This window comes from Cibotium barometz, chromosome 36 (assembly GCF_041138505.1).
Source record: "Cibotium barometz isolate CiBa-2024 chromosome 36, ASM4113850v1, whole genome shotgun sequence".
Lineage (NCBI taxonomy): Eukaryota > Viridiplantae > Streptophyta > Polypodiopsida > Cyatheales > Cibotiaceae > Cibotium > Cibotium barometz.
In genome coordinates this window covers 23,473,448-23,498,955 of record NC_141081.1, presented here as the reverse complement: position 1 = coordinate 23,498,955, position 25,508 = coordinate 23,473,448, and the positions used below count along the sequence as shown (strand labels likewise).

At 47.2% G+C, this 25,508-nt stretch overlaps 2 protein-coding genes and 1 pseudogene across 2 annotated transcripts; 2 read left to right on the top strand and 1 right to left on the bottom strand.

Annotated features, from left to right (window-relative positions):
- Nucleotides 1-517: 517 nt before the first annotated feature.
- LOC147617640 (uncharacterized) lies at nt 518-7,410 on the bottom strand. Its single transcript, XM_086775477.1, has 2 exons — nt 7,100-7,410; nt 518-854 (listed from the first exon to the last, which is right to left on the bottom strand). Exons 1-2 carry the CDS (start codon nt 7,315-7,317, stop codon nt 518-520), a joined length of 555 nt encoding a protein of 184 aa, XP_086631603.1. The 5' UTR covers nt 7,318-7,410.
- Nucleotides 7,411-13,963: 6,553 nt separating this feature from the next.
- LOC147617639 (uncharacterized) lies at nt 13,964-14,666 on the top strand. The gene has a single exon (XM_086775476.1). It carries the CDS (start codon nt 14,166-14,168, stop codon nt 14,664-14,666), a length of 501 nt encoding a protein of 166 aa, XP_086631602.1. The 5' UTR covers nt 13,964-14,165.
- Nucleotides 14,667-14,849: 183 nt separating this feature from the next.
- Nucleotides 14,850-16,897, top strand: LOC147617638 (uncharacterized; annotated as a pseudogene).
- Nucleotides 16,898-25,508: the final 8,611 nt, after the last annotated feature.

Genomic DNA, 25,508 nt, shown 5'->3' with positions numbered 1-25,508 from the left:
CGTACTCCTCGATCTGATTGCAATCGGCACACTCTTTGTGTTCTACATGGTTGCGAATGCCTTGATCGTGAGGCTCTGCCTGGGCGGGAATGGCTCGGTTTCTTGCGGGCGGTCGCCTTCTTCTCCAGCTCTTTGTGGGGTCGCCTTCTTCTCACCCTCAATGAGCTTTTCCAGCTCTTTGTGGGGTCGCCTTGGCATGAGGGCTCCAGGTGGAAAGTGTTTCATGCACTCCCCCACTACACGACAAGGGGGAGCGCATGAACTATATCCCCACCCTCACGCTCACTTGCTCCGATGCAGCTGAGTTGTTCTCGCAGATGCAGAATGTGACGGATGCAGAGAAAGTGAATTGGCTCATGGCTCGAGGTGCCACCTACGTCCTGCTCTGAAGCTTGCATTGCATGGCGAATAAATTGTAACGCAGCTACGTCCCAATTTCCCAAAAGGTTATAGCTATAGCTGCAAGCAAGGATCTGTAATGGCCGTAGATTACAGATCCTTGCTTGGAGCTATAGCTTCAGAGCAGGACGTAGGTGGCACCTCGAGCCATCAGCCAATTCACTTTCTCTGCATCCGTCACATTCTGCATCTGCGAGAACAACTCAGCTGCATCGGAGCAAGTGAGCATCCAGTGGCCCTGGGAGGCATCTTCTGTGTAGACGACTCCTGTTGGCTTCATCACGCTATCACATTTGTTCGAACCAGCATCGCCCAAGAGCGATCGGCGTCTGCCATTGAACCAGAACGCTCCGGTGAACTGGCCGCCAACTAAGCAGAAGTTGCCAGATCCCGTTCCCACCTGGGTGGTGCAGGCTCCATCTCTGTAGAAGCGGCTCGCGACGCTGCTTGATGCACTCGTTGTCGTGCCACAGCACGTCTATGGTGTGAAACCATGCATGTGAGGCTATTAAATGCAAATCCAGATGCATGGGATTAAGTGCCTGTGTACATATGAGATGTATGGCGTGTGGAGGGCTTTGCTTTTGAGGGCGTTGCCAGGTGTACAGGTGAAATGGTTTGGTGTTGAGCTTGTTACAAGCCTGTCTGGAATAAGGTTCACTGGGGTTGATTTCAGCTGTTCGGTCGCTGAATGTGTGTGCGTGTCCAAGAAATGGACTGGGCACCTGGATGTGTTTGAAGATGTGGAAGCATGGGGGATTAATGTTGCCTTGAAATGTGTATGCGTCCAAGTACAGCGGGCACCAAGTTGCATTTGAAGAAGGTGTGTGGAACATGGGCAAATTAAGATGTGACCAAGGTAGTATTGAGTATTGGTGTGAAGAGGTGGGTGTGGCCATTCTCTTAGGTCTTAGAAGAGTTAAAAATAATAAAAAGGTGGCCATAAAAAGGATAGCCACATGGGAGCGTTAGGGAGCCGCCAGCGAGAACTCTCGAAGGTTGGCGAAAGCTGCTGGAGGGTCGCGATTGCAGGCGGCAGGGATCGTCGCCGAGAAGAAGGAAGGGGATTGGCCTTGCAAGGGAGGGCCTCTCTGCTGAAGTGAAGACTGACAGACTGTGTGAGCTGCAGGTATACAAAGGGGAATAGGTTCAAAAGGGAGCTGGCGCGCACCAGCAGATAGACATGGAGGGGCCGGTTCGTGAGAAAAAGGGAGGGCCTGGGTAAGAGGAAGAGCCTGTGGGGTGCAGAAAGGAGAGGAAGTGTTGGTGCTAGTGGGGAGGCTCTGGGAGGGACGTAGCCGCAGCCATCTGCAGATGAAGGCCTGACGAAGGACACCGACTGTGAAGGGAAATCGCCTTACTAAGGGCTGCAGGGAATAGACATCAAGTGATCTCTTGAAGCAGTTAAAGACGGCGTTCTGAGGAAGGGCCGGCTGTGTATGCAGACGTGAGAGAGATGGAAGAGGCGCCGGCTGCTGGGTGTGTATCTGTAGCTCTGCTGGAGAAGTGTTGACCAGCTAAGGCGACGAGAGGAGGGTCTGTATGCAGGTGAAAAACACAGTCTTGATGAGTGTGTGCCATGGTATGCAGCCAACACAAGGAAGGCAAGGGTCTGTTGTGACCAGGGAAGCAAGAGAGGAGAGAAGCCTTTGCGCCGATTGCAGACTATGGTGTGTGCATAAAGCTTGAGTGGGCGCGGTTTGTGTATACAGAGGAGAGTGACTGGGGAGGCCAGGCAACCTCAGCAGGCAACTGACAGTCGCTACAGCTGCTGCAGAAGAAAAGAGGTATAGTGGTATGAGCTGCCGTTTTGGGAGCTGCTGGAGGCATACAGAGAGAGGAACGACAGCTTCAGTCTCAACTTGGCCCTCATGTAGGATGGAGGAGATAAGTGATTACTTTCACTGAATGCTGACAAAAATTGTAAGCTAATCCAGGATGCATATCTGGTTGGGTGCTTTCTAGAGTGACCTATACTACAGAGGTTGAATGTTTTTCTGGTTATTGTGGGGACTCAGGAGGATCCATTCAGTAGTCAGGATTTCTTTAAAAGGTTTATTCTGTATCTTTGTTGCTGCTGGGTTGATGTGGAAGTGCTGAAGGAATGCAAAGTGAATGCATAAGCCTTGAAGGCTCAGTATTGTGAATATGATGTGATGGTTCATAAAGCTGAGGTCCTATGTTTATGACATGTTATGATGATGTCAGCCTTGTCTTGATATGAACTATGGTGCCAATGCTGGCCGTGAATCTTGGATGTATATACCTATGAGATGTTTTTCTGGGGTTTGATGTGTTGAGTTTTATGAATCAAGCTATGTTAATGCCAGTTTTTGGCTTGGATCATGAGGCTTTCGTTTGCTTTGACTACCCATGTATGGTTGAGTCTTAAATTTATGATGGTTCTAGCTTTTGCTGGTGATGCCCCTTGAAGTTCAACCACTTACTCTCACAGCTAGAAGCCTCGCGCTTTCCCAGCGACACCGCCCACGTCACGACATCTTTGGTGAACCCGACGTGAAACCGCTGGGGTGAGAGTACGTAGAGATGGCTAGCAAAATGGAGCATTTATATGCAGAGATGAAAGAGCTTGAAGAGCGGTTCAGGAAGATTGAAGAAGAAAAGCGAATTCAGGAAGCGGTGGAAATTGCAGTGCAATTGGTGTATGACAGGGTCAATATATTTGATGGTTACGATCCAGAAAGCTATCTAAGGTGTTACGAGACAGAGATGAAGAATCAAGGGGTTCCAGAAAATATGATGATTGCATCTTTTGCATACCTTGTAAGTCCTGATTTAAAAGTTGAAGTGCTGGAACTAGCAGAGTATCACTCCAAACGATGGAGTGATTTTGCAGATGCACTTATTTATGCGAGTTCCAGGTATAATGTGAGCTGTGATAGTGTTCCAGCAACAATCCGAGCAAATTTAGAAGCGGTTGTTGATGCATGTCTTATGGAGGACAATCAATTGCTATTCAAGGCTGATACAGAGATTGTGGAGGCTGTTTATGCTAAATTGGGACTGCAAAAAGCCATTAGTGAGCAACAAGGCCTTCACAGTGCAAAAAGGGATGCTTTGCTACAGCCTCATAAAGATGCAATGGGTGAACTCTGCAAGTATAATCTGTCTTCCTTGTTTGAGGGTGCAGACATACAGGGTCCTATGATCATACCAAATGATGTGTGTATGCCTATGCTTGAGGAGACACTTGATTCAGAGAGCTTCAGGACAGGTGCTCAAGACCCAGTACACGAGGAAGAGGACATTGCTAATAGTTTCCTCTTGGGCTGTGAAGCATGTAAGCTGTGTAAACTTGAGGATTCTCATGACGAAAATGCTCATTTGAAGGGTATTCCTCAGGTGTCGTATCATATGTGTGAAGAACAGCAGGAACCAATGCTTCTTGCTGAAAGCATGATTGCAGAGTTTGAAGATCTAAGACAAGAAGAAGATGCTATCATTACTGCATTCTTATCTGGTTATGATGCTTATAAGCAGGATGATGTACATGAATATGCAGACGGGCCACAAGTATGTGTGATTGATTTAGAGGGGGTGAGTGATATGGGTGATTCCAACAGTGATGTTGCTTCTGAAGCTGGTTGCCAAGGTTCTTTGGATTTGGGTTATTCTGGAATGCTAACAGGGTGTTCCAACAATAAACAGGATGATGCTATGTCATCAGTGTCAGGGTTACCTTGTAACCACATTTGTGAGCAACAATCTCGAGCTTGGAAGCCTGTTTATGATGATGATTTGGAGAGGGAAATTGAATCTGTCTTTTTGAATCATACAGGGTTCAATGACATAGAGATTCAAGGGTACTCGGGTGAGGGACCCATAAATCTAAGCCCATCTGCAGACAGGTATCAAGAAATACTGGGAGATAACATGCATGATACGCAAAGTGTGGTCACAGAGCCTCAAGAGGCTGCATATGAGCAACCAAATGGATATAGCTATGGGGGTATGAATGTTCATGATAATCAACATGTGGGATTGCAAGATGATAATGGCTTCAATGCGATTGATCCTGGATTGGATGCTATCTTAGATGATGTATTGGATGATTTCATGGTATATAATAGATCCCCATCAGCTTTGGGCTCTTCTATGCTTGATGCTAGTCAACTGTTGGTTGCAAGTGAGGATGTGTAGGTGTTATGTAAGCCAAATGATTGTGATGAGATTGATTCAGATCTGGAGGCTATTCTCGATGATGCCTTGTTGGATTTTGTATGTGTTGATGCTTTTCCGTCTTTGGATGAGAAGAATGAATGTTTGTCAGTGGGTGAGCTGGATCTGGCCAAGGTAGATTTGGATGGGATGCTACCAAGTGTGTGTTCTATGCTGTTAATGCAGTTGTTACTTGGTGTGGCCATACAATATGTGGTGCAAAGGCTTCAAACATGGCCTGAGGAAAATTTTGAAGCAAATCATTTTGAAGAGCATCCCACTTTGAATGATGAGGGTAATCATGCATATGCAGGGAATCTAAGTGAGGATAGAGCTTCATATGAGCAAAGGATATGGCACATATGCCAAAAGCGATTGGTATTTGATCCAGGTGGGAAAGCAGAATCATTCAGATGTGATTGCTAAGATACAGGACCTGTGTGGCACATACCAGAGGATGTGCAGGTTTAGAGGGGGTGGATGTCGTGCCACATCACGTCTATGGTGTGAAACCATGCATGTGAGGCTATTAAATGCAAATCTAGATGCATGGGATTAAGTGCCTGTGTACATATGAGATGTATGGCGTGTGGAGGGCTTTGCTTTTGAGGGCGTTGCCAGGTGTACAGGTGAAATGGTTTGGTGTTGAGCTTGTTACAAGCCTGTCTGGAATAAGGTTCACTGGGGTTGATTTCAGCTGTTCGGTCGCTGAATGTGTGTGCGTGTCCAAGAAATGGACTGGGCACCTGGATGTGTTTGAAGATGTGGAAGCATGGGGGATTAATGTTGCCTTGAAATGTGTATGCGTCCAAGTACAGCGGGCACCAAGTTGCATTTGAAGAAGGCGTGTGGAACATGGGCAAATTAAGATGTGACCAAGGTAGTATTGAGTATTGGTGTGAAGAGGTGGGTGTGGCCATTCTCTTAGGTCTTAGAAGAGTTAAAAATAATAAAAAGGTGGCCATAAAAAGGATAGCCACATGGGAGCGTTAGGGAGCCGCCAGCGAGAACTCTCGAAGGTTGGCGAAAGCTGCTGGAGGGTCGCGATTGCAGGCGGCAGGGATCGTCGCCGAGAAGAAGGAAGGGGATTGGCCTTGCAAGGGAGGGCCTCTCTGCTGAAGTGAAGACTGACAGACTGTGTGAGCTGCAGGTATACAAAGGGGAATAGGTTCAAAAGGGAGCTGGCGCGCACCAGCAGATAGACATGGAGGGGCCGGTTCGTGAGAAAAAGGGAGGGCCTAGGTAAGAGGAAGAGCCTGTGGGGTGCAGAAAGGAGAGGAAGTGTTGGTGCTAGTGGGGAGGTTCTGGGAGGGACGTAGCCGCAGCCATCTGCAGATGAAGGCCTGACGAAGGACGCCGACTGTGAAGGGAAATCGCCTTACTAAGGGCTGCAGGGAACAGACATCAAGTGATCTCTTGAAGCAGTTAAAGACGGCGTTCTGAGGAAGGGCCGGCTGTGTATGCAGACGTGAGAGAGATGGAAGAGGCGCCGGCTGCTGGGTGTGTATCTGTAGCTCTGCTGGAGAAGTGTTGACCAGCTAAGGCGACGAGAGGAGGGTCTGTATGCAGGTGAAAAACACAGTCTTGATGAGTGTGTGCCATGGTATGCAGCCAACACAAGGAAGGCAAGGGTCTGTTGTGACCAGGGAAGCAAGAGAGGAGAGAAGCCTTTGCGCTGATTGGCAGACTATGGTGTGTGCATAAAGCTTGAGTGGGCGCGGTTTGTGTATACAGAGGAGAGTGACTGGGGAGGCCAGGCAACCTCAGCAGGCAACTGACAGTCGCTACAGCTGCTGCAGAAGAAAAGAGGTATAGTGGTATGAGCTGCCGTTTTGGGAGCTGCTGGAGGCATACAGAGAGAGGAACGACAGCTTCAGTCTCAACTTGGCCCTCATGTAGGATGGAGGAGATAAGTGATTACTTTCACTGAATGCTGACAAAAATTGTAAGCTAATCCAAGATGCATATCTGGTTGGGTGCTTTCTAGAGTGACCTGTACTACAGAGGTTGAATGTTTTTCTGGTTATTGTGGGGACTCAGGAGGATCCATTCAGTAGTCAGGATTTCTTTAAAAGGTTTATTCTGTATCTTTGTTGCTGCTGGGTTGATGTGGAAGTGCTGAAGGAATGCAAAGTGAATGCATAAGCCTTGAAGGCTCAGTATTGTGAATATGATGTGATGGTTCATAAAGCTGAGGTCCTATGTTTATGACATGTTATGATGATGTCAGCCTTGTCTTGATATGAACTATGGTGCCAATGCTGGCCGTGAATCTTGGATGTATATACCTATGAGATGTTTTTCTGGGGTTTGATGTGTTGAGTTTTATGAATCAAGCTATGTTAATGCCAGTTTTTGGCTTGGATCATGAGGCTTTCGTTTGCTTTGACTACCCATGTATGGTTGAGTCTTAAATTTATGATGGTTCTAGCTTTTGCTGGTGATGCCCCTTGAAGTTCAATCACTTACTCTCACAGCTAGAAGCCTCGCGCTTTCCCAGCGACACCGCCCACGTCACGACATCGTGACCAGCACAGAACCCCCGCTGCTGGCACTCACTGCGCAGCACACCTGAGCAGCGACGCCGTTGAACGAGTACCCACCACCACTGCATGCTGAGCAGCGACGCCGTTGAACGAGTACCCACCATCTGTAATTAATAAGGTGTGGCGAAGATATGCTTATGGTTAAAATAAAAACGCCCATGCGTTGAACCTTTGTAGCATAAGGTCGAGCCATTCAGCAATTGCACCCCCTGGAGGTGCAGTTGCTGAATCGACATTCTTCATCCTTTTGACCGTTTTTAATGCCCCCGCACTTCACATTCGAAATTTTCTTTTCACTGGCTGCCTAAATTTCATACCCTGTGGCAGTTCTGGATCTTTTCACTTTTGATATTTTTGAAATTTTGGAGGTTCCCGTAGCCACTGCGTGAACATATGAGAGGCAGGGTTACAAACGCACGTGCACAGAGTTCGTGACACCTCGATGTCACTAACCAATTTGCGTATCATATCACGAGCATTGAGCATTGAGCATTGATTGTTTGGTAGTTTGCAATTAACTAGGTCAGTCTCGTATGTTGGGGGTGGTGAGATGTGTCCAAGTAACGCTATGAGTGGCTTTGTACCCATAAAAGGTAACATTAGCCCCAGAAATGTGATGTGCCCGGAAAACTATGAAGTGATAGGTCTTAGATATCTATATACGCCACATATTATAATTGGTTTGAAGCCCAAATGATAAGAAAGATCACACCTGATATATGTGGTTGCTGTTTGCTGATTCGGTGTTGTGCGGAACCCAAAGAGGCCATGAAGGAGTCAGTGAGAAGAGGGGCCCCATGGCTGCAAGTAGGGGACGGAGGTAAAAATAGGGGGGAGGGGGGGAGGGGGGGTGGAGAGAGAGGCGACTGCGGGCTGATTTGCACAAGAAGAATCCTTCTTCTTCTTCTTTTTTACGTGAATGCGTGCACTGGCCGGTAGACAGAGGGGAGGCGGGCTATAGTCGTCGGCTGTTTTTTTTTTCTTTCTTTTTAATAATTTTATTGTAGGACTGGTGTGAAGCCTTAATGGTAGGCTAAGGCGGCTTAAAAGCCTTTGTGAACATTTTAATTTTAAAAAAAGCACATGGCTTTTGGGTTTTTTTTTAAAATCTTCACACGGGCATGTCGCTTGGGAAACGGGCTGCTACATGTGCATGGAGGGGTACCATCCTTGGTAGAGAGGACCGGGAAGCAAGTATGCACCAATAAAAATCATCACTTTCCTTTCTGCTTTCTTCATGTGAGGTTGTGCGGGACACATTTGATTGATGTGAGCCCTTGAATATATAAGGGGAAAGTACAAGAGCTGAGCATATGGGATAAATCCCTGAGTGCCACATGGCATACATTGTGATGACCAAAAAGTACTCCTAGTGAACACTTAGTTGGCCAATAGTTTGCCACATATACTGAAAATTGCATAACCATGTACCAAAAAATTGATTTACTAAACATGGATGGTCCATCCAAGCTGAGGGGAGCCCGTGTGCACTGTGAGCAGCTCATAACCCTACATCTTTGATCACAGGTCCCAAATATAGTTGTAGATTCAATGGAAAATGGGATGGCTACATGAATAGTGACACACAAGTGGACAACAAAAGCAACAGTGTCAATGTAGAACCCCATGCAAACATCCATGTCAAAACCAAGGCAAGCCTTGTAGGTGGCTGTGTGAACTATCCCTTGATCTCCCAAGCATCTCCTCCAAGACAATCACATGGCAAAGAACCCCATTCTTCCTACGAAGCCGGCTCTCTACCATAAGCACTTCTTACCGGTCACAGATGATGGCTTCATTGAGAAGTTGGATTGCTGTCAGCCAGATCAGGGTTTCCTCAAACCGGCTCAAGATAGAGACAGGATGGTTTAAGCCTATCCCATGGGAGGTTCAGATATACAGACCATGCTCAACTGGAGAGGTCCAGTCAAGGAATCACTACTTGTTCAGATGCCCAATGTACTATGAGATAGCCCCATAGTCACAAGGAATGGACAGGACGTCCCCTAGGGATGGGCCGGATGCATTCCCGGTCCTGTCCGTGGCGGGAGTGAGTGGGGATGGGCGGGCGTCCCCATTGGGACCGTCTCCCACAAGGGACGGCCGTCCTGGGATTCCCATGAAAGAGATGTTGTGGGGGACAACGGGCAGGGGACGGCCAGTGACCGTTGCCCACCCAACGGTCACCTGGCCGTCTCTCTATCCTACACACACACACTCAAAATTCAAATCCTTCCCCCCCCTCTCTTATTCTACAAAAGGCACCCACTCCCTCGTGCATAGCACACACACGAGGCTCCCACTCGCTCTCCAACTTCCAACTTCTCAAGGCACCCACTCCCAACTTCCAACTTCTCGAGGCTCAATCACCCACTCCCTCTCCAACTTCCAACTTCCAACATTCCCTCTAGAGTCTAGGCTCTCATCTTCTCAAGGCTCAAGCCTCAAGCACCCTCTTCCACTTCCAACCTCCTCTCATCTTCTAAAGATTCAAGACTCAAGCACCCTCTTCCACTTTCACCCTCTCCAAGGTCCATGGCATCCTCCTCACGTTCCATTAGTGCTTCCCATTGAAGGACGACGGGATGGAGATGGTGGAAGGAGGTCAACTATACCACATCCACTCATAGAGGTGGTTCGCGGCCATGGGCATGCAAACTTTGCCCATATACGCGAACGGGTGGCACTGACAAAGTGCGAGCCCACCTCTTGCATGAGGGTGGACACGAGGTGCGTTTTTGCCCCAATGTCACACTGGAAAAGAGACGCGAGCTTCAAGACAAACTCGCGGTCTGTGAGGCAGTCGAAGCGGCAAGGAGGATACCACGAGTGATTGTTGATCCCGCAACAATGACATGTACCCTCGTCCACCACACCAACACCTTCCATCTCCACCGCCTCTCAATCCATGTGCCCACGATGACAATTAACACTTGGGGGAGAACTGGAACCTCATCTTGAAGGAGGAGGTGGACATGGCGGTGGCTCCCTACTTCTATCACGACCACGGCATTTCAATCGGCGAGGTAACTGTCATGACTCATGACCCATCCACGTTCGTTGCTTTCAAGTTTGACAATTCTATCAAGAGTGTAGACTCATTAGGTCTACCATCTATGCTTTTCTTGTTAGGTCAGAATACTTCAAGGCCATGGTCAAGAAGATTGGGGAGTATGGCACAATCTATACCCACCCCTCATCTGAGAGCTTGCCAACTACCTTGCTTGACAAGGAGAAGCGCATAGTAGAGCAAGCAGCCGAGAGCGGCCGAGAACATCAAGCAGCAATGGGAGAGGAATGGATGAGTTCTCCAAGAGAACCGAGAAGCACTACATCTGTCATTGCCCGGTCTATTTATGAGATATGGGGCAGGTTTCAGTGCATTTTCAAAGAGGGATTTGGTCCATTGTCTTGGATCATTGATTACCCTGACTAGCACTGCCTTGGGCTTTTTTTACTTGAGCTCCACAGACATAGAGAGTCCCTCCTCACAGAGATTCGATCACAAGCACCCTCTGGACCTCCAACAGCCCAGCACCAGTTTCTTCCAGTGACACGTTGAGGACGATGAGAGGATAGATCTCACCACAAAGTTTCTAGCTCGAGCTCCCCCTGGTCTTACCCTCCCACGAGGAGTCACCTTAGCTAGAGCTGACACTTTGCAGTGGGCCAAACGCCCACCTCCCCCGAGACGCCCACCTTCGACTCGTCAATTGCAGATACGGGATACACTACATCGATTCGAATCAGATCCCCCCGACTCCATGGACGTATCACAGCTATCTGATCTCTTTGCATCACCCATGCTAGATATCCTAGATGGCCCGAGTGGATGATTGTACCACATGATGATGATGTATCAGTTGATATTTCTTTTTTTTCTTAGCTTTTGTTCCATGACGAGATACAACATGGACTATGATGTAAATTTGGTGTTGGTCTCATAGGCCCTATGGGTATTTTGAAAACGTTTAATATAACTTTCTTTCTTTCTTTCTTTCTCTCTCCTCAAATATTCTAACACCCATTTCGCCTTCTACTTTCTCATGTTGGGCCGGTTGAGGGAATGTAGTATATTGAGGGGGCTCTTCCTTGGCGATGAGTTCACCGACATGCAAGAGTCTCGCACAAACACCAGCAGGGACTGTAGGTTGCGGGCAGAAGATGCATTTTGGTGGGAGAATGTGAAGACCATTGATGCTATGATGAAGCCCATAGACCACATCTTGAGGATTTTGGAAGCCATGCAACCTTGCATTAGCAAGGTGTACAAGGCCATGGATCACATGGTAGAGAAGTTCAAAGACCTAGTGTCCAACCAAGAGAAGTATGACGAAATCCATGACTTGTGTGTGACAAGATGGAATTCCTACCACTCTCCATTGCATGCAGTAGCTTATGTGCTAGATCCGAAATTTCAAGGCAACAAGCAGGTGAGCGACCTAGAGGTAAGCATTGGATGGAAGATCATCTTGGATTGTCTTATGCTTGATCCATCGGCTAGGCGCAAGATCACAGACCAGCTTTCCAAGTATAGGACCTTCCAAGGGTCCTTTGGTTGTCTTGATGCACAGGAGGACCGCAAGAGGGTTGGTGTTGCTCTATGGTGGGAGGACTTTGGTTTAAATGGACCTGAGCCACAGCAGCAGTTGGCCATGTGCATTCTTAGCCAGGCCGTCAGCTCCTCTTTCTTGGAGCAACTTTGGAGCACCTATGCCCACATTGTCTCTAAGAAGAGGAACCGACTTGGGGTCGAACGACCCAATGACCTTGTCTTTGTGAGTGCAAACTTTCGAATGCTTTGCAAGAACATGACAAAGAAGGTCGATCCCTTCACCGAGTGGGAAATGAGTCAACAAGATAGCCCACAAGAGGAGGTGCAGCATGCCCCTGACACTGAAGGGGAGGATGAGCTTCATGTTCCTTTGACACAAGCTACCCACGACCACGAGGTGGGCACTTCATGTGGATGATCACTCCTTTTCACATGCTTCAATCCTCAGGCTTTATCCTTGGCTCCTTTTGCCATTTTTTGAGCCTTTCCATGCATTGTATTTTGTAGCCCCTTTTCCTATTTTGTATCTATTATGAACGCCTTGGCCATTCGGTCTTTGATCAAGGTATTTTGCCTAATATAACTGAAAAGCTTATCTTTTTGTGCAAAATTGTGTTTATTTTGATGTACTTGCAAAGTAGAAAAGTGTAAAGTAGAAAAAATTTTAACAATTTTAATTTTGAAGTGTCGTCCCCCGCCCCCCGTCCCCATTCCCTACTTTTGGCCATCCCCCGTCCCATTCTCGTCCCTATTCCCCGTCACCGTCCCCCATCGCTGGTGACTATGGATAGCCCTCTTGTTCGAGTGATGCACTATAGTAATAAGAGATGCTTGAGGATGTACTTACTAGACATGTGCCCACTGTGCCCACACCAAGAGGCCTTCATGCCCCCACATAGAGAGGAGGGGACTACAGGACCCCACACAAGCCATTATCACACTTTATTTTTTTTAGTGTGACCCAATAGACGGCCACGAGAACCCACCCCACCTTTGGCAAACCACATAGAGCACATGAGATACACACGGCACTCTAGTCCCCGTGATCGATCCGGAAGGTTTTGGCTTGCACATGTGCAGTTATCAAAGATTGAGTTGCCTCCCTCTAGAAAGCTAGACACTCTCACCCTCTTAAGTTTTGGGCCCTCCACCCTTCAGCTCCAGATTCAAGATATTCTTCAATGTTGCAGGCACTGCCACACGAGTATGGCCCTATACTCCTTTGAGGACACATGTCTTTCTACATTGTATACACAGGGATCTATGCAATACATAGACCTTGCTATTTTTCATTTCATGTTGTTTTGACACCTAGTTTGCACATGGATTACGTGTGACATCTTTTTGGTCTCATAGACTCTTTGGGTATCTAGTACCTCATGATGATGATGTATCAATTGTTTCTAGTTTCTTATTACTCGGTTGTATTTTTCTTTCCTTAGTTCCATGGCAAGATAAAACATGGACTATGATGTAAATTTTTTGGTCTCATGAGCCCTATGGGTCTTTTGAAGACGTTTAATATAACTTTCTTTCTCAGATGCACTGTATACTATGAGATCCGAGGGTTATTCCATTGCCTCTTTCGAGAGGGCTTCGGACTCCAGATTTGCTACAGCAGAGTAGGAGGAGGGAGGGATGGGAGAGTCACCATACACATGCTTGATGGAGGGGATTATGGAGTATTCTACATTAGGGGAAGTCTTCCTTATGGGGGACTTCAATGCCAGGACCAGCAGACATCAGTGTGAGATGTATGATTTTGAGGACCCAGAGATTCTCCACACTCTAGAGGCATCCGACATTACATGGACATCAGCAGACACAGCCACCCCCACAGCCTATGGACGACATCTACTACGCCTAGGTTCTCAGCATCGTCTCGTTATTTATAACGGGATGGTACAGTGGCCAGCCTCAGGCAGTCTTACATGCATACCACATGGAGTCCCCGAGGGCAGAGGGAGCACAGTGGACTACATTATGGGACCCCGAGAGGCTTCTCACCTGCTAAGCTCTTTTGTCATTCCGCCTATACCCATTGGAGCAGATCACACATACCTCTCTCTCTCTTTCAGGGGCGATGCTCCCTCACACACACCCTCCAGAGCCACACCCCACACCACTATTCATTTCACTCATGAGCTATCCACTATATACTCAGATACAGTAGAGTCTGGTCTTTGCCGACTACTACCCTCTGCACCTCTACCCACACTTGTATCCCAGATCTCATCCGTCCTGCACATCGCCGCCATTAGCTCCTTCCCACACACTACCCACTCAGGCCGCACCCCCGCCCCCCTGGGACTCCCCAGAACCGGTGGTATGATGATGAGTGCAAAGAGCTGTACCGCAATCTACGGGCACAGCGGGCTTTGGGAGCGATCACAGAGAGAGAGGCACGGAGACAGATCAAGGCTCTCACACGCCGCAAGCGGCGAGTCTTCGAGGAGACACAGGAGCTTGAGCTCTATCATCTCTTCATGAGTATGGACAGTGCGACAGCATGGCGCACTCTCAGAGAGCCCCGACCAGCCACACCCATTGAGGACCCACACATATGGCATGACTATGGAGAGCGGCTCTATGAGGTCCCAGAGCAGCCACCGATCCCCGAGCCACCAGATCCACGACCCATCAGCTCCACTTTCTTCACCACAGAGATGGTAGAGCGGGCCATCCGACGGCTACAGCATCACAGATCCACTGACCATACTGGCCTACAGAGTGAGCACCTCATCTATGCAGCCGATACTATAGCCCCATTGATAGCCCTTGTTTTCAATCGGGCTATAGTGGAGGGCTTCCCAGAGGAGTGGACTAGGCACACCATAGTGCCTATCCACAAATCGGGTGATACCCTGGATCCAGGGAACTACAGGACCATCATGATATGGCACATCATGGCCAAGCTCTATGGAGCTGTACTTGAGGCAGAGCTCAGTTCTTACACAGAGAGGGAGGGGCTTCGAGCCCCCGAGTAGGCAGGCTTCCAACGGGCTTTCTCCACCATAGACCACATCTTCGTTCTGCGCTGCCTCATTGATGGGGCAAAGGCGCGGAAGAAGAGATTATATTGCTGCTTTGTGGATTTCCGCAAAGCCTTTGATACAGTACCCAGGTAGCGACTCTTCAGACGACTTCAGAGCCTTGGAGTACCATCAGAGATGATATGGGCTATCTATGCTTTATATGAGAGGGTGACAGCGAGAGTACGATACCCGGGGGGCATCTCAGATCCTATTGCTAGCACCATTGGTGTGAAGCAAGGATGCCCACTCTCCCCGACTCTTTTTGGCCTCTACATCGACGAGATCTCAGACTACATCCTTCGAGCTGGCGGAGATGGAGATGCCCTAGCAGGTACCCCTGTACATATCATGTTATATGCTGATGACATTATCTTGCTTTCAGAAACACAGGAGGGTCTGCAGTGCCACCTAGGCGCTCTAGATGATTTCTGTACACAGAGAGGGTTGACAGTGAACCTTGGGAAAACCAAGGTGATGATCTTCCACACTTCCAGGACCATACGGAGGGCCGCAGTTCTATCATTAGCAGGTGGGCAGGTGGAGGTGGTTGACTCCTATGTATACTTGGGGGTCACCTTTGCCAGTCCACCAGGACGCTTCACCATGGCAAAGGCGGCCATTGACCGACTCACACGAGGCTATGCAGCTCTAGCTACACTAGAACGGAGATGTCACCAGGCACACTTCCAGCACCAGAGGATGGTTGTTTGACACTATGGTCACCCCAGCTTTGATGTATGCAGCCGCAGTATGGGCCCCCGGCTTGTCAGCCGCCTCTTGGGCACAGCTTGAGAGACCACAGGTATGTATGATCTCACGCTTGTTTCGCAGCAAGCCATCAGTATGACATTATCAGAGCAGAGCTAGCCACTCCACCCATGCTAGTTGAGACACTCTTCCAGACAGTATGCTTCATACAGAGGATCAGAGAGTTACCACCAGACAGACTCACATGCAAAGCCTTTGAGGCATCTAGATAGCTAGCAGAGACAGGAGAGCAGGGATCGTGGTACTCACAGGTTACATAGTGGTTTGCTGCCCATGGGCTGGACATGGAGAGATTGCCACCCTTCCAGTATGATCCGGACTCACCCCACTTTCACCTCTCACGCAGTGAGAGGAACAGAGTTCTCAGGCAGGACATATGGCAGCTCTATATTAGAGAGACGTGGATCACACCTACACAGCCTCTTCCCCCGAAGATGCTGTATTATAGAGACCAGTTCATGATCATACTGGCTGATGGCTTCATACAGAGACCAGGATACATGGACACATATATGCCACATAGTTTGCGAGTGGCGATTGGCCAGCTCAGGGTCTCATCCCACAGACTTGAGATTGAGATAGGGAGGGCCGCATCTATCCCCAGAGCAAAGCGGATTTGCCGGATATGCAGAGAGGAGGTGGAGAGCGAGGAGCATTTTGTCTGCAGATGTAGAGCATATGAGGACATCCGAGGCAGATATGGCACCCTTTTCACTGGACAGCCTTCCTTGCGAGAGCTCATGGAGTCTAGAGATCAGCGCCACTTCGGCCGCTTCCTATCAGAGATCCACAGACACAGAGACACCCTACTAGGCCCAGGGGCTACCACAACAGAGGGCGAGCGACAGTCCTGCCTCACAGACTTCTTCCAGCGTGTTATTACAGCACCAGGGCCCATTACAGTGACGGGGGTTACCCTCCAGCAGGCGGAGCAGGTCCGGGCTAGGAGACGACCACGAGCCCCAGGATACAAAGCTTCCAGACTCTACCGCAAACAGATCGAGGAGATCCAAACTCGACACCAGCAGACTCTCCAGGAGCAGTAGGCCTAGGTGATGGCGGACCCAGCGGCTTTCATACGAGCGGCTCTTACCCCCCATCCACCCATGTATCATATACTGCACCCTCATATTAGTACAGGATGGAGCTAGCTAGTCTTATGCATCTCATACTTGTATTACCCTGAGCATTTAGACACCCCTAGAGATAGAGCTCCACCCCTCACTCTACCATGGATCATGTACCTCTGTTTCACGCATGGATCACTCACTGCTTCATTTCAGTTACTTTTTTGTACCTTTTGTACCTTTGTCCTTTCATTGATGGGCGGAGGACACACATCATGTACTTTGATTTGTCTCATAGGCCGATTTCGGCCTCCAGTAGACGTTAATATATCTTTCTTTCTTTCTTTCTTTCTTTCTCTCTCCGGTGCCTGATTGACCAGGCAAAGGTGAGGAAGAGGAGGCTACACTGCTGCTTTGTGGATTTCCGCAAAGCTTTTGACACAGTACCCCGAGAGCGACTGTTCCAGCGACTACAGGCACTAGGAGTACCATCTCAGATGGCATGGGGCATTTATGCTTTGTATGAGCAGGTGATAGGGCGAGTACGATGCCCAGGAGGTCTCTCAGAGATTATTGCTAGCACCGTTGGTGTGAAGCAAGGCTGCCCCCTCTCCCCCACTCTCTTCGGACTCTACATAGATGAGGTAGCAGATTACATAGCTCAGAGCAGAGGAGATGGTATGGACCTAGCAGGTACACCTGTCCACATTATGTTGTATGCTGATGATATTATCTTGATCTCTAAGTCACAGGCTGGACTACAGCAGCACCTCCACGCCCTCGATGATTTCTGCACACAGCGAGGTCTTACAGTGAACCTTGGTAAAACCAAGGTCATGATCTTCCATACCTCTGCACCAGTGAGGAGGCATGCCCTTTTCACCCTAGCAGGAGGCCAGGTGGAGGTAGTGGACTCTTATGTATACTTGGGGGTCACTTTCACCAGCAGAACAGGACGATTCTCCATGGCACAGGCAGCCAGAGAAAGACTTACACGAGGATATGCAGCACTCGCCATGCTAGAGAGGCAGTGCCACCAGGCACACTTCCAGGAGCCCCGTACGAAGGGGTGGTTGTTTGACACTCTGGTGACTCCAGCACTGATGTATGCAGCTGCAGTTTGGGCACCTGGACTACCGAGATCTTCATGGACACAGCTTGAGAGGCCACAGATCATGATGATCTCTCGGATGCTCTGTAGCAAACCTTCAGTACCCCATGACATTATACAAGCTGAGTCTGCTGCACCTCCGATCGTAGTAGAGGCTCTCTTCCAGACAGTTTGCTTTATTCAGAGAGTCAGAGAGCTCAGCCCAGACAGACTCTCACGGAGAGCTTTTGAGGCCTCTATGCAAATAAATTTGTCTTTATTACAACCACATGACATTGGGAAAGTGCCATTATCTATGCAGGATGGTAAAATGATGTACCTTACAGATGTACTTCATGTTCCAAATATAATGAAGAACTTGGTCTCAGTTGGGAAAATGGTTGAGCAAGGTTTCCAAGTGAGGTTTAATCCTCAAGGTTGTTTTGTTGAAGACTTCAAGAATCAATGCCACTTGGTTGTAAAGGGCAACAGAAATGGAAGAATGTTTACCTTGGATGTGAGTATACCTCAGGTGAAGGCTGCAATGTTTGCGTATGGGATAGGTGTCATTGCGGATATTGACATTTGGCATAAGCACATTGGACATGTGAATATGCAGCGGTTGAAGTCTTTGCAGACTAAAAATCTTGTGGATTATTTACCCAACTTTAAAGTTAATGGTATGCATAAGGTGTGTGAAGCATGCCAACTTGGTAAGCATTCCAAACATGCTTTTCCACATGACAAGCATGTGAGTATAAGACCATTAGATGTTATACGTTGTGATGTTGTATGGGGACCAGCCAAGACTGCAACTATTTCTGGTTGCAGGTTTTATGTGACTTTCATTGATGACCACACTAAGAAAGTGTGGCTACTTTATGAAGGAGAAAAGTGAGTGTTCTCTCACTTTCAAAAATTTAAAGCAATGGTTGAAAAGGAGAAAGGCATGCAGATTAAATGCCTAAGGTCAGATGGTGGGGGAGAATATTTCTCCAATGAGTTTATAGATTTCTTGAGAGAGCAAGGAATCAAGAGGCAGTTCACATATGTAGGTACACTCCGCAACAAAATGGTGTTATAGAAAGGAAGAATTGGCACATTGCAGAAGTTGCTTGTGCCTTGATGAATGAGAAGGACATGCCTCATTATTTTTGGGCTGAAGAACTATCTTTTGTTGTTCATGTTACTTCTTCTTCCTATAGTAGACATCTAAAAGATGTGTGATGTTAGAGATGAACATAGTCAATGGGTCACTACAACTTGAGGAAACATTGGACCACATGTAACCAAGCGCAAGTGGTCCACTTAGAGTTCATGACAGAGGCAATATTGCTCTCACCATTGGAAATGAAGAATACTTGGATTCAAGCAAACAACAAACCATGGTTTGTAAGCATCAATGCAACAAGTGTGTAGATTGCTACAAATGCAACTTGATTCGGATGAGGGGTGGGATGAGATTTCCTATCAATTGCAAGTGTCAGACCATTGATGTGTTGATAAATGGAATAGTTTCATTTTTTCTAAAATTTCTCTTCTATTTTGCAGATGTCTTTCCTTCCAATCTAGCGGAGGACCAACCTATATAAAGCTTTAAGTGGAATAGTTCCATTTATTTTGAAATTTCTCTTTTGTTGCAGATGTCTTTCTTTCCAATCTATTGGAGGACCAACCTATATAAAGCTTTAACACTAGTTTGGTAGCTCAACAGGACATAAAAATGCCATTTTGATATTTTGAAAAAAAAATACAACTTAGCATGTAGGTAGTTTCTTAAGACATCCCTTTTTGAGCTTAATATAGACCTATTAGGCTATCTAGAAAAAATATGAGAGGTCTCAAAAGGCATTAAACCTGAGTACAAGGTGGCCATAAAATTATGGTACTACAGGTTTCAGCACATGGAGAACTGGATTTTGAATCTTGATGTACTATGTTAAAAAGTAGAAATTGTTTCAATGAGATTTTTTTAAAGATACTATTTACAAGTATTGGAAACATTTAACAACATTAAAAATTGCAAAAAAATTGATATTTGTAACGTGCCCATCTTCACTAATAAAGAAATGTCCATGTAATTATGAGTTTTTATAGTATAAATATCAATAATTTTATTATTTGAGTCATTTCCACTTAGAATCTTCAAATTCTGAGCCCAAATTTGGAATCTGCGCGCAATTTTACCCTAATATAGGATTTTACAGCATCCAAAACGGACACCGGATCAAGCCTATACGCTAATTTCAATCATTTTAGTTATAAAACGGCGACCTTTAAACCTTAATAAATGCACGACCGCACGTCCGTTTGACGAACGGTCTGAACCCCTGCGACCAGGAGAACCTCCCGGACAAAAAAATTTTTCGCCCCCCGGGGCGGTCCGGCACGCAAATCGAGGCGGGCGCCCCAAATTTGGGTACCCCGCCCCAAAATTTGGTCCGTACACACTTACTAGGGCGCCCGTACAATGGCCGCCCAAGAACCAAAGGACGGCCGCCCACTGTTTGGTCCTCGCATACCCTTGGGCGGACACCTGGACACCCAGACCGGATAAGGTACATGCGTACCACTCCTTTCCCAGACAACCGACACCGTACCTTTCCCGTAGACCCATGCAGGCCACTGATCCATAGACTTTGAAGGTACACCGTCCTTTCGTCCCTGCTTTGCGCAGCGCCCGCACCCTCACCCCTCAGCTATATAAACCCCCGGGGTGCTCCTCAGTCGGCACGCACTTCTGTGTAGCGTATGCCCTGTTGTGCCGCCGTCCGTACCGCCGTAGCGTACTTGCTGCAAGTACAGCCGCCCTTGCAGCCACCCCTCTCACAGCCCCTCATTTGGCTCTTTTCAGATAAGCCAATTTTCCTCCATCCTCCTCTTGCCATGGCCCAGTGTCCTTAACTCTTCTCCCCTCCCCCCCCCCCCCCCCCCCGTGTGAATAGACTTACAGAGAGGCTTGCAGCCACCCCTCCCAGCCCTCTCCACGTTTTTGCCTTTGGCCTTAAGGACACCCTCACAATCCCCCCCCCCCCATTTGCGTAGACTTTAGTAAGGGATTTTTTACTCAAGCGAGGGTTCGTGCGCCATTTTCTTTTGCTCATACGGTGAGCAAACGAGCTCGGAATTCAGATCCGACTGAAGCGTTTCGATCGCAGCAGCGAGCTCTACAAGGCGACACCTACGATGGCCTCATCCCGGAGACGGCAAAATATTACCTCAAGAGGCGCACGTAACAACGAGATGGAGGGAGATGCGCCCAACGCGGCTCCAGTCCCTTTTCAAGCCGCTCAAGGAAACGGTGGCCAGGTTAGATTGGTTAATTTTCAAAAGAAGAGATTTTTTTTTAATTTAGTATTAATAAATGGTGTCTTTTCCTCTTAAAATGACGACATAAAAATTATATGAAATTATGAATTATGTGATGTTGTTTTCGATAAATTACGTTGAAATTGCTATCTTCATGAATTGTGAATGCTATACTTAGAAAATTGCATTGAAGATTGTTATCTTTGAAATTCAAGATTTTTTTTGGCTTCAACGCTAACTCCGTTCCGTGCTTGTGTAGCCGGGCGGCGTCGTTAGCAAAGCCCGGTAATGGTCCAAGGTATCCCTCATACCTTTGGAAGAATAAGGATCGCCGATTGAGGCGAGAGATTATGAGGCTGCCTAGTTCTGAGGGCCCAGGCTAGTGCGGTAAATAAGCCCACCCTAGTGCGCAGACATCCCTCTGAGGGGCGGGAGGATCGAGCGATGGAGCCTGAGAGGGCGACAGGCCGGCTTGAGTCCTCGCCAGCGGCCGACGATGAGGTGTATGGTCCCGTAGGGTTTTGCCCAGCATGTAGAGGCTGGAAGGCCGAATTCTAGATCATCGGCAGAATAAGAATAAGAGAGCCGGATTGGCTTGTATGGAAATGGATTCATGTATAAACTTTTTATATAATTGCATCTTGTCTGTGGTATAATTGTATTGTGTAAGAAGGCTGTTATAACGAACCTTGTGAAGAAGGGCCCTAATTAAGGAATATGCTTATTTATGTCAAACAGTGTGGTAGTATTAATTAGAAAACAAATTGATGCGTGAGTAGGGTGGAAAGTGGGAGGATGGAATGCCCTGACGGCACCATCCTACGGATGGGTGGACCCGATTAGTCGGGTAGCTTTCCAACAAATTAAGTGAAAGCCCTACGTTAGATAGTTAGATTCTTGGGCAACTCTATTCAAGAAGACTAGGCCAGCGGCTGTGCCTTGCATAAGATGAGGAAAAAAGCGTTGTCCCTAGAAATCAAGTCTAGTAGTTGCCCAATTTTTGATCAATTGCCCTATGGGTGATTTGACGTTTAGGAAATCACGCTCCCCCTGCGGGATAGAGCTAGGTCATACCTATAAATCGTATCCTTGAATCTCTACAGGGTCAAGGTGTCGATGAATAGGAAATTTTTCCCAAGATAAGACTTAGCGGACTATCTTAAGTGTTTCTCCCATTTTTAAGGGAGGAACCTTACAATTGGTATCAGAGCAAGTTTGACTCCTAGGAATTGCAGTTTAAGGATTGTTTTGTAATAAATGTTTTACCTAACATAATGCTAATTAGTAAAGACATCCTACTAAAACAAATAAGATTGAAATGATGTTTGAATGCTTGTAGGAAGAGGAAGATGCCTACTCCAAATTTCTAGTTTTCCAATGCATCTTCGAGACTGCTAGTCACTCCTCGAATTTCGAGTTTCGCGACACCATGATGCAGATATTAGAGAAGATATCCCTCCCTCATTTCTCTCGTATTCAGAGAGGATGGGGCAGAGATTTCTGGAGTCGTGGGCCGAGATACTTCTTCATCCGAGCAGATCAGACTGGGAACCTCACCACCGACCTTAAGCGGATTCGTTGGATTGAGAAGCTGAAGATGGTCCGCTTATTTTGGTTCGTCGGTACCCCCAGGGATGACACCTCGGTGACTATAGATGGGGTTCGCATACCTCAGGATCGTTGGGTGTATGACAAAGTGATGCAGGTCTTACCTGCTGATAGAGTAGCAGTGTTAGGACCCACCCCAATCCAGAGTTTACCACCCTTACCATCAGTTTTTAGAGTCTTAGAAACTACAGCGGAACCCCCATATTTCACATATGTGGACCGCTCTACCCTTATGTCACAATGAAGCCTAGGAATTTCCCTTGATGTCAAATAAGACTAATTATATTAGTCTCAGATCTTTGTAATAAAACTTGTCCTTGTAAATATTTGGAAATAAAATAATTTCAATGTTTTACTCTCCAAAAATTAAGCGTTGTGCAAATATGAATCTTGTAATCTTAAAAAAATTGTTTTTACGATGATGGCCAGGACGACCACTCTCCACTTCCCAATGCGCTTTACACCGATACCCAGGAGAAGAAGCTCCTACTCAAGCAAATGCAACCTCCCTCCTTTAAAGGAGAAGGTTCAAAGGTTGAGAAGGATGCTGAAGTCTGGATTGAGGCGATGGACGATTATTTCTCTGCTGCCGGTACTGGAGTAGCAAATCAGTCTATGCTCGCACGGTTTCGCCTCACTGGAGATGCTAAACTCTGGTGGAAACAGTGGTGCCGTGACAAGGAAGTCACCGAGCATTCTCAAACGTGGGAAGACATCAAGCAGGCAGTGAAGGAAAGATATCTTCCTCCATCCCATGAGTCCATAAAGATGAATGAGTTTTTTAGTCTTAGACAGTGCACCTTAACTCTTGAGGATTATTATTCCAAATTTATTACCCTTCGGAAGTATGCCCCAGCTATGACTACTTCCCAGCAAGTGGCTCGTTTCTGCCAAGGGCTAAATGAACCCCTAGATTCCCGCCTTGAAGCAATGAGGCCAACCACTTTACAGGATGCTCTAATACGGGCAAAGCCCCTTGTGAAAGAAATGAAGGCTAACAAACCGAAGAATCAAAAGAGATCTTACCCTGAGGCAAACCTTAGAGATCAACCCTACAAGAAACCTCAACAGAATTTTCCCTACTACAACAGAGGGCGACAAGGCAACTCTTTTGCCCCCCGCTCGTATGCTGCTTCTTCTAGAGAAGGCCCTCTGTGTTTTGAGTGCAATGAGCCGGGACACTTTAGAGCCAACTGTCCCAAGTTGGCAACATCATTCCCCCAAGGTAACAGAGGAAATCAAGGCCGTGGAACCCCTACCCACCAAGGTGCAAGAGGCAGTGGTCGTGGCAGAGGCCGCGGAGGAACAGTTGCTAGAACTGCCTGTGTTATAAGTGAAGAACCAACCTTGGAAGAGGCTGAAGAAGAGCGCGCCACCGTCCATGCGGCGGTAGAACACCAAGGTCCGAATAAACAATTTGGTGTAATCCAAACCCCCGCCACTCATCACGGTAAGCCATTTCAGCTTTTGATTGATTGTGGCAGTACCCATTCATTCCTTTCTCCTAGGTGCTTGCAAAAATTAAACTTGAGTCAAAAATCAGCTAGAAAAATGATTGTAGAGTTAGCCAGTGGGAAAGAAGTAATATCTCGCCACTCTATAGGAAACCTTGATTTTGAGCTGGGTAATGAGCAAACTCACGGTCACTTTAGAGTCTTGCCATTAGGAATTTATGATGGAATCCTTGGGATGGATTGGTTAATTGCAAACAAAGCTAGCATTCATTGTAACCAGGGGAGTATCACTTTTGAAAATGAGCATGGCCAAGTAATATCTGTTCAGGGAATCACAGGAAAACCTAAGTCTAGAGTAGTCAAGGCAAAACATCTTCTCAAGGGAACACGTAAGGGTCAGCAAGTTTTCTTAGTCAAACTCAACAAAGTCATTGAACCTAGTATGGAGACAGAACCCTCTTGGCTCCAAGAATTCTCTGACATCTTCCCTGACGAGCTTACAGGGTTACCGCCTCCTCGAGAAGTCGACCATGAAATCGAGGTGATCCCTGGAGCTCAACCCGTCTCAAAAACTCCCTATAAAATGTCCCTTCCTGAAGCCATTGAACTTAAGGAGCAACTTTCCCAACTCATTGAACAAGGATTTGTACGCCCCAGTAGCTCTCCGTGGGGAGCACCTGTTCTTTTCCAAAAAAAGAAGGACGGGACTCTCCGCCTCTGCATAGATTATCGAGGGCTAAATCAAGTCACTATCAAGAATAAGTATCCTATCCCTCGCATCGATGAACTTCTTGACAGGCTTCATGGGGCCAAAGTCTTCTCAAAAATAGATTTGAGGTCTGGTTACTATCAGATCAAAGTCAAGGAAGCAGATATACCCAAAACAGCCTTTAATACCCGTTATGGCCACTATGAGTTTACTGTAATGTCATTCGGGTTAACCAATGCTCCTGCAACCTTCAACCGCCTAATGCAAGATATATTCCGCCCGTACTTGGATGAGTTTGTGCTTGTTTTCTTTGATGACATCCTAATCTACTCCAAATCAATGGAAGAGCATGAGGAGCATGTGCGTAGAGTTCTGCAATTGCTGCGCAGACACAAACTCTATGCCAAGAAGAGCAAATGTACCTTCTTTACTCATCAAATTGAGTATCTTGGATTCATCGTCTCCAAAGATGGCATCTCAGTAGACCCTGCCAAAGTCAAGGATATTCTAGAATGGCCACCCCCTAAATCAGTTCGTGAAGTTCGTGGATTCTTGGGGATCACGGGTTGGTATAGGATTTTTATCAAAGATTATGCCTTGGTAGCTGCACCCTTGACAGATCTTCTTAAGAAGGATTGCAAAATAGTGTGGCTGCCAATCCATCAAAATAGCTTTGATCAGCTGAAAGTCATTATTACTTCTGCCCCAGTCTTAAAGCTTCCTGATTTCTCCAAGGAATTTGAAGTGGTTACCGATGCTAGTAGTCTAGCACTTGGTGGTGTCTTAGGC

Bases quoted from the DNA above. Each gene is read 5' to 3' on its own strand.
- LOC147617640 (XM_086775477.1), bottom strand. From the start codon at position 7,317: ATGGCTCGACCTTATGCTACAAAGGTTCAACGCATGGGCGTTTTTATT. The intron at 855-7,099 runs GTCGTGACGTGG...CACGACAACGAG, and splicing joins GGTTCTGTGCTGGTCACGAT to TGCATCAAGCAGCGTCGCGA.
- LOC147617639 (XM_086775476.1), top strand. From the start codon at position 14,166: ATGAGTATGGACAGTGCGACAGCATGGCGCACTCTCAGAGAGCCCCGA.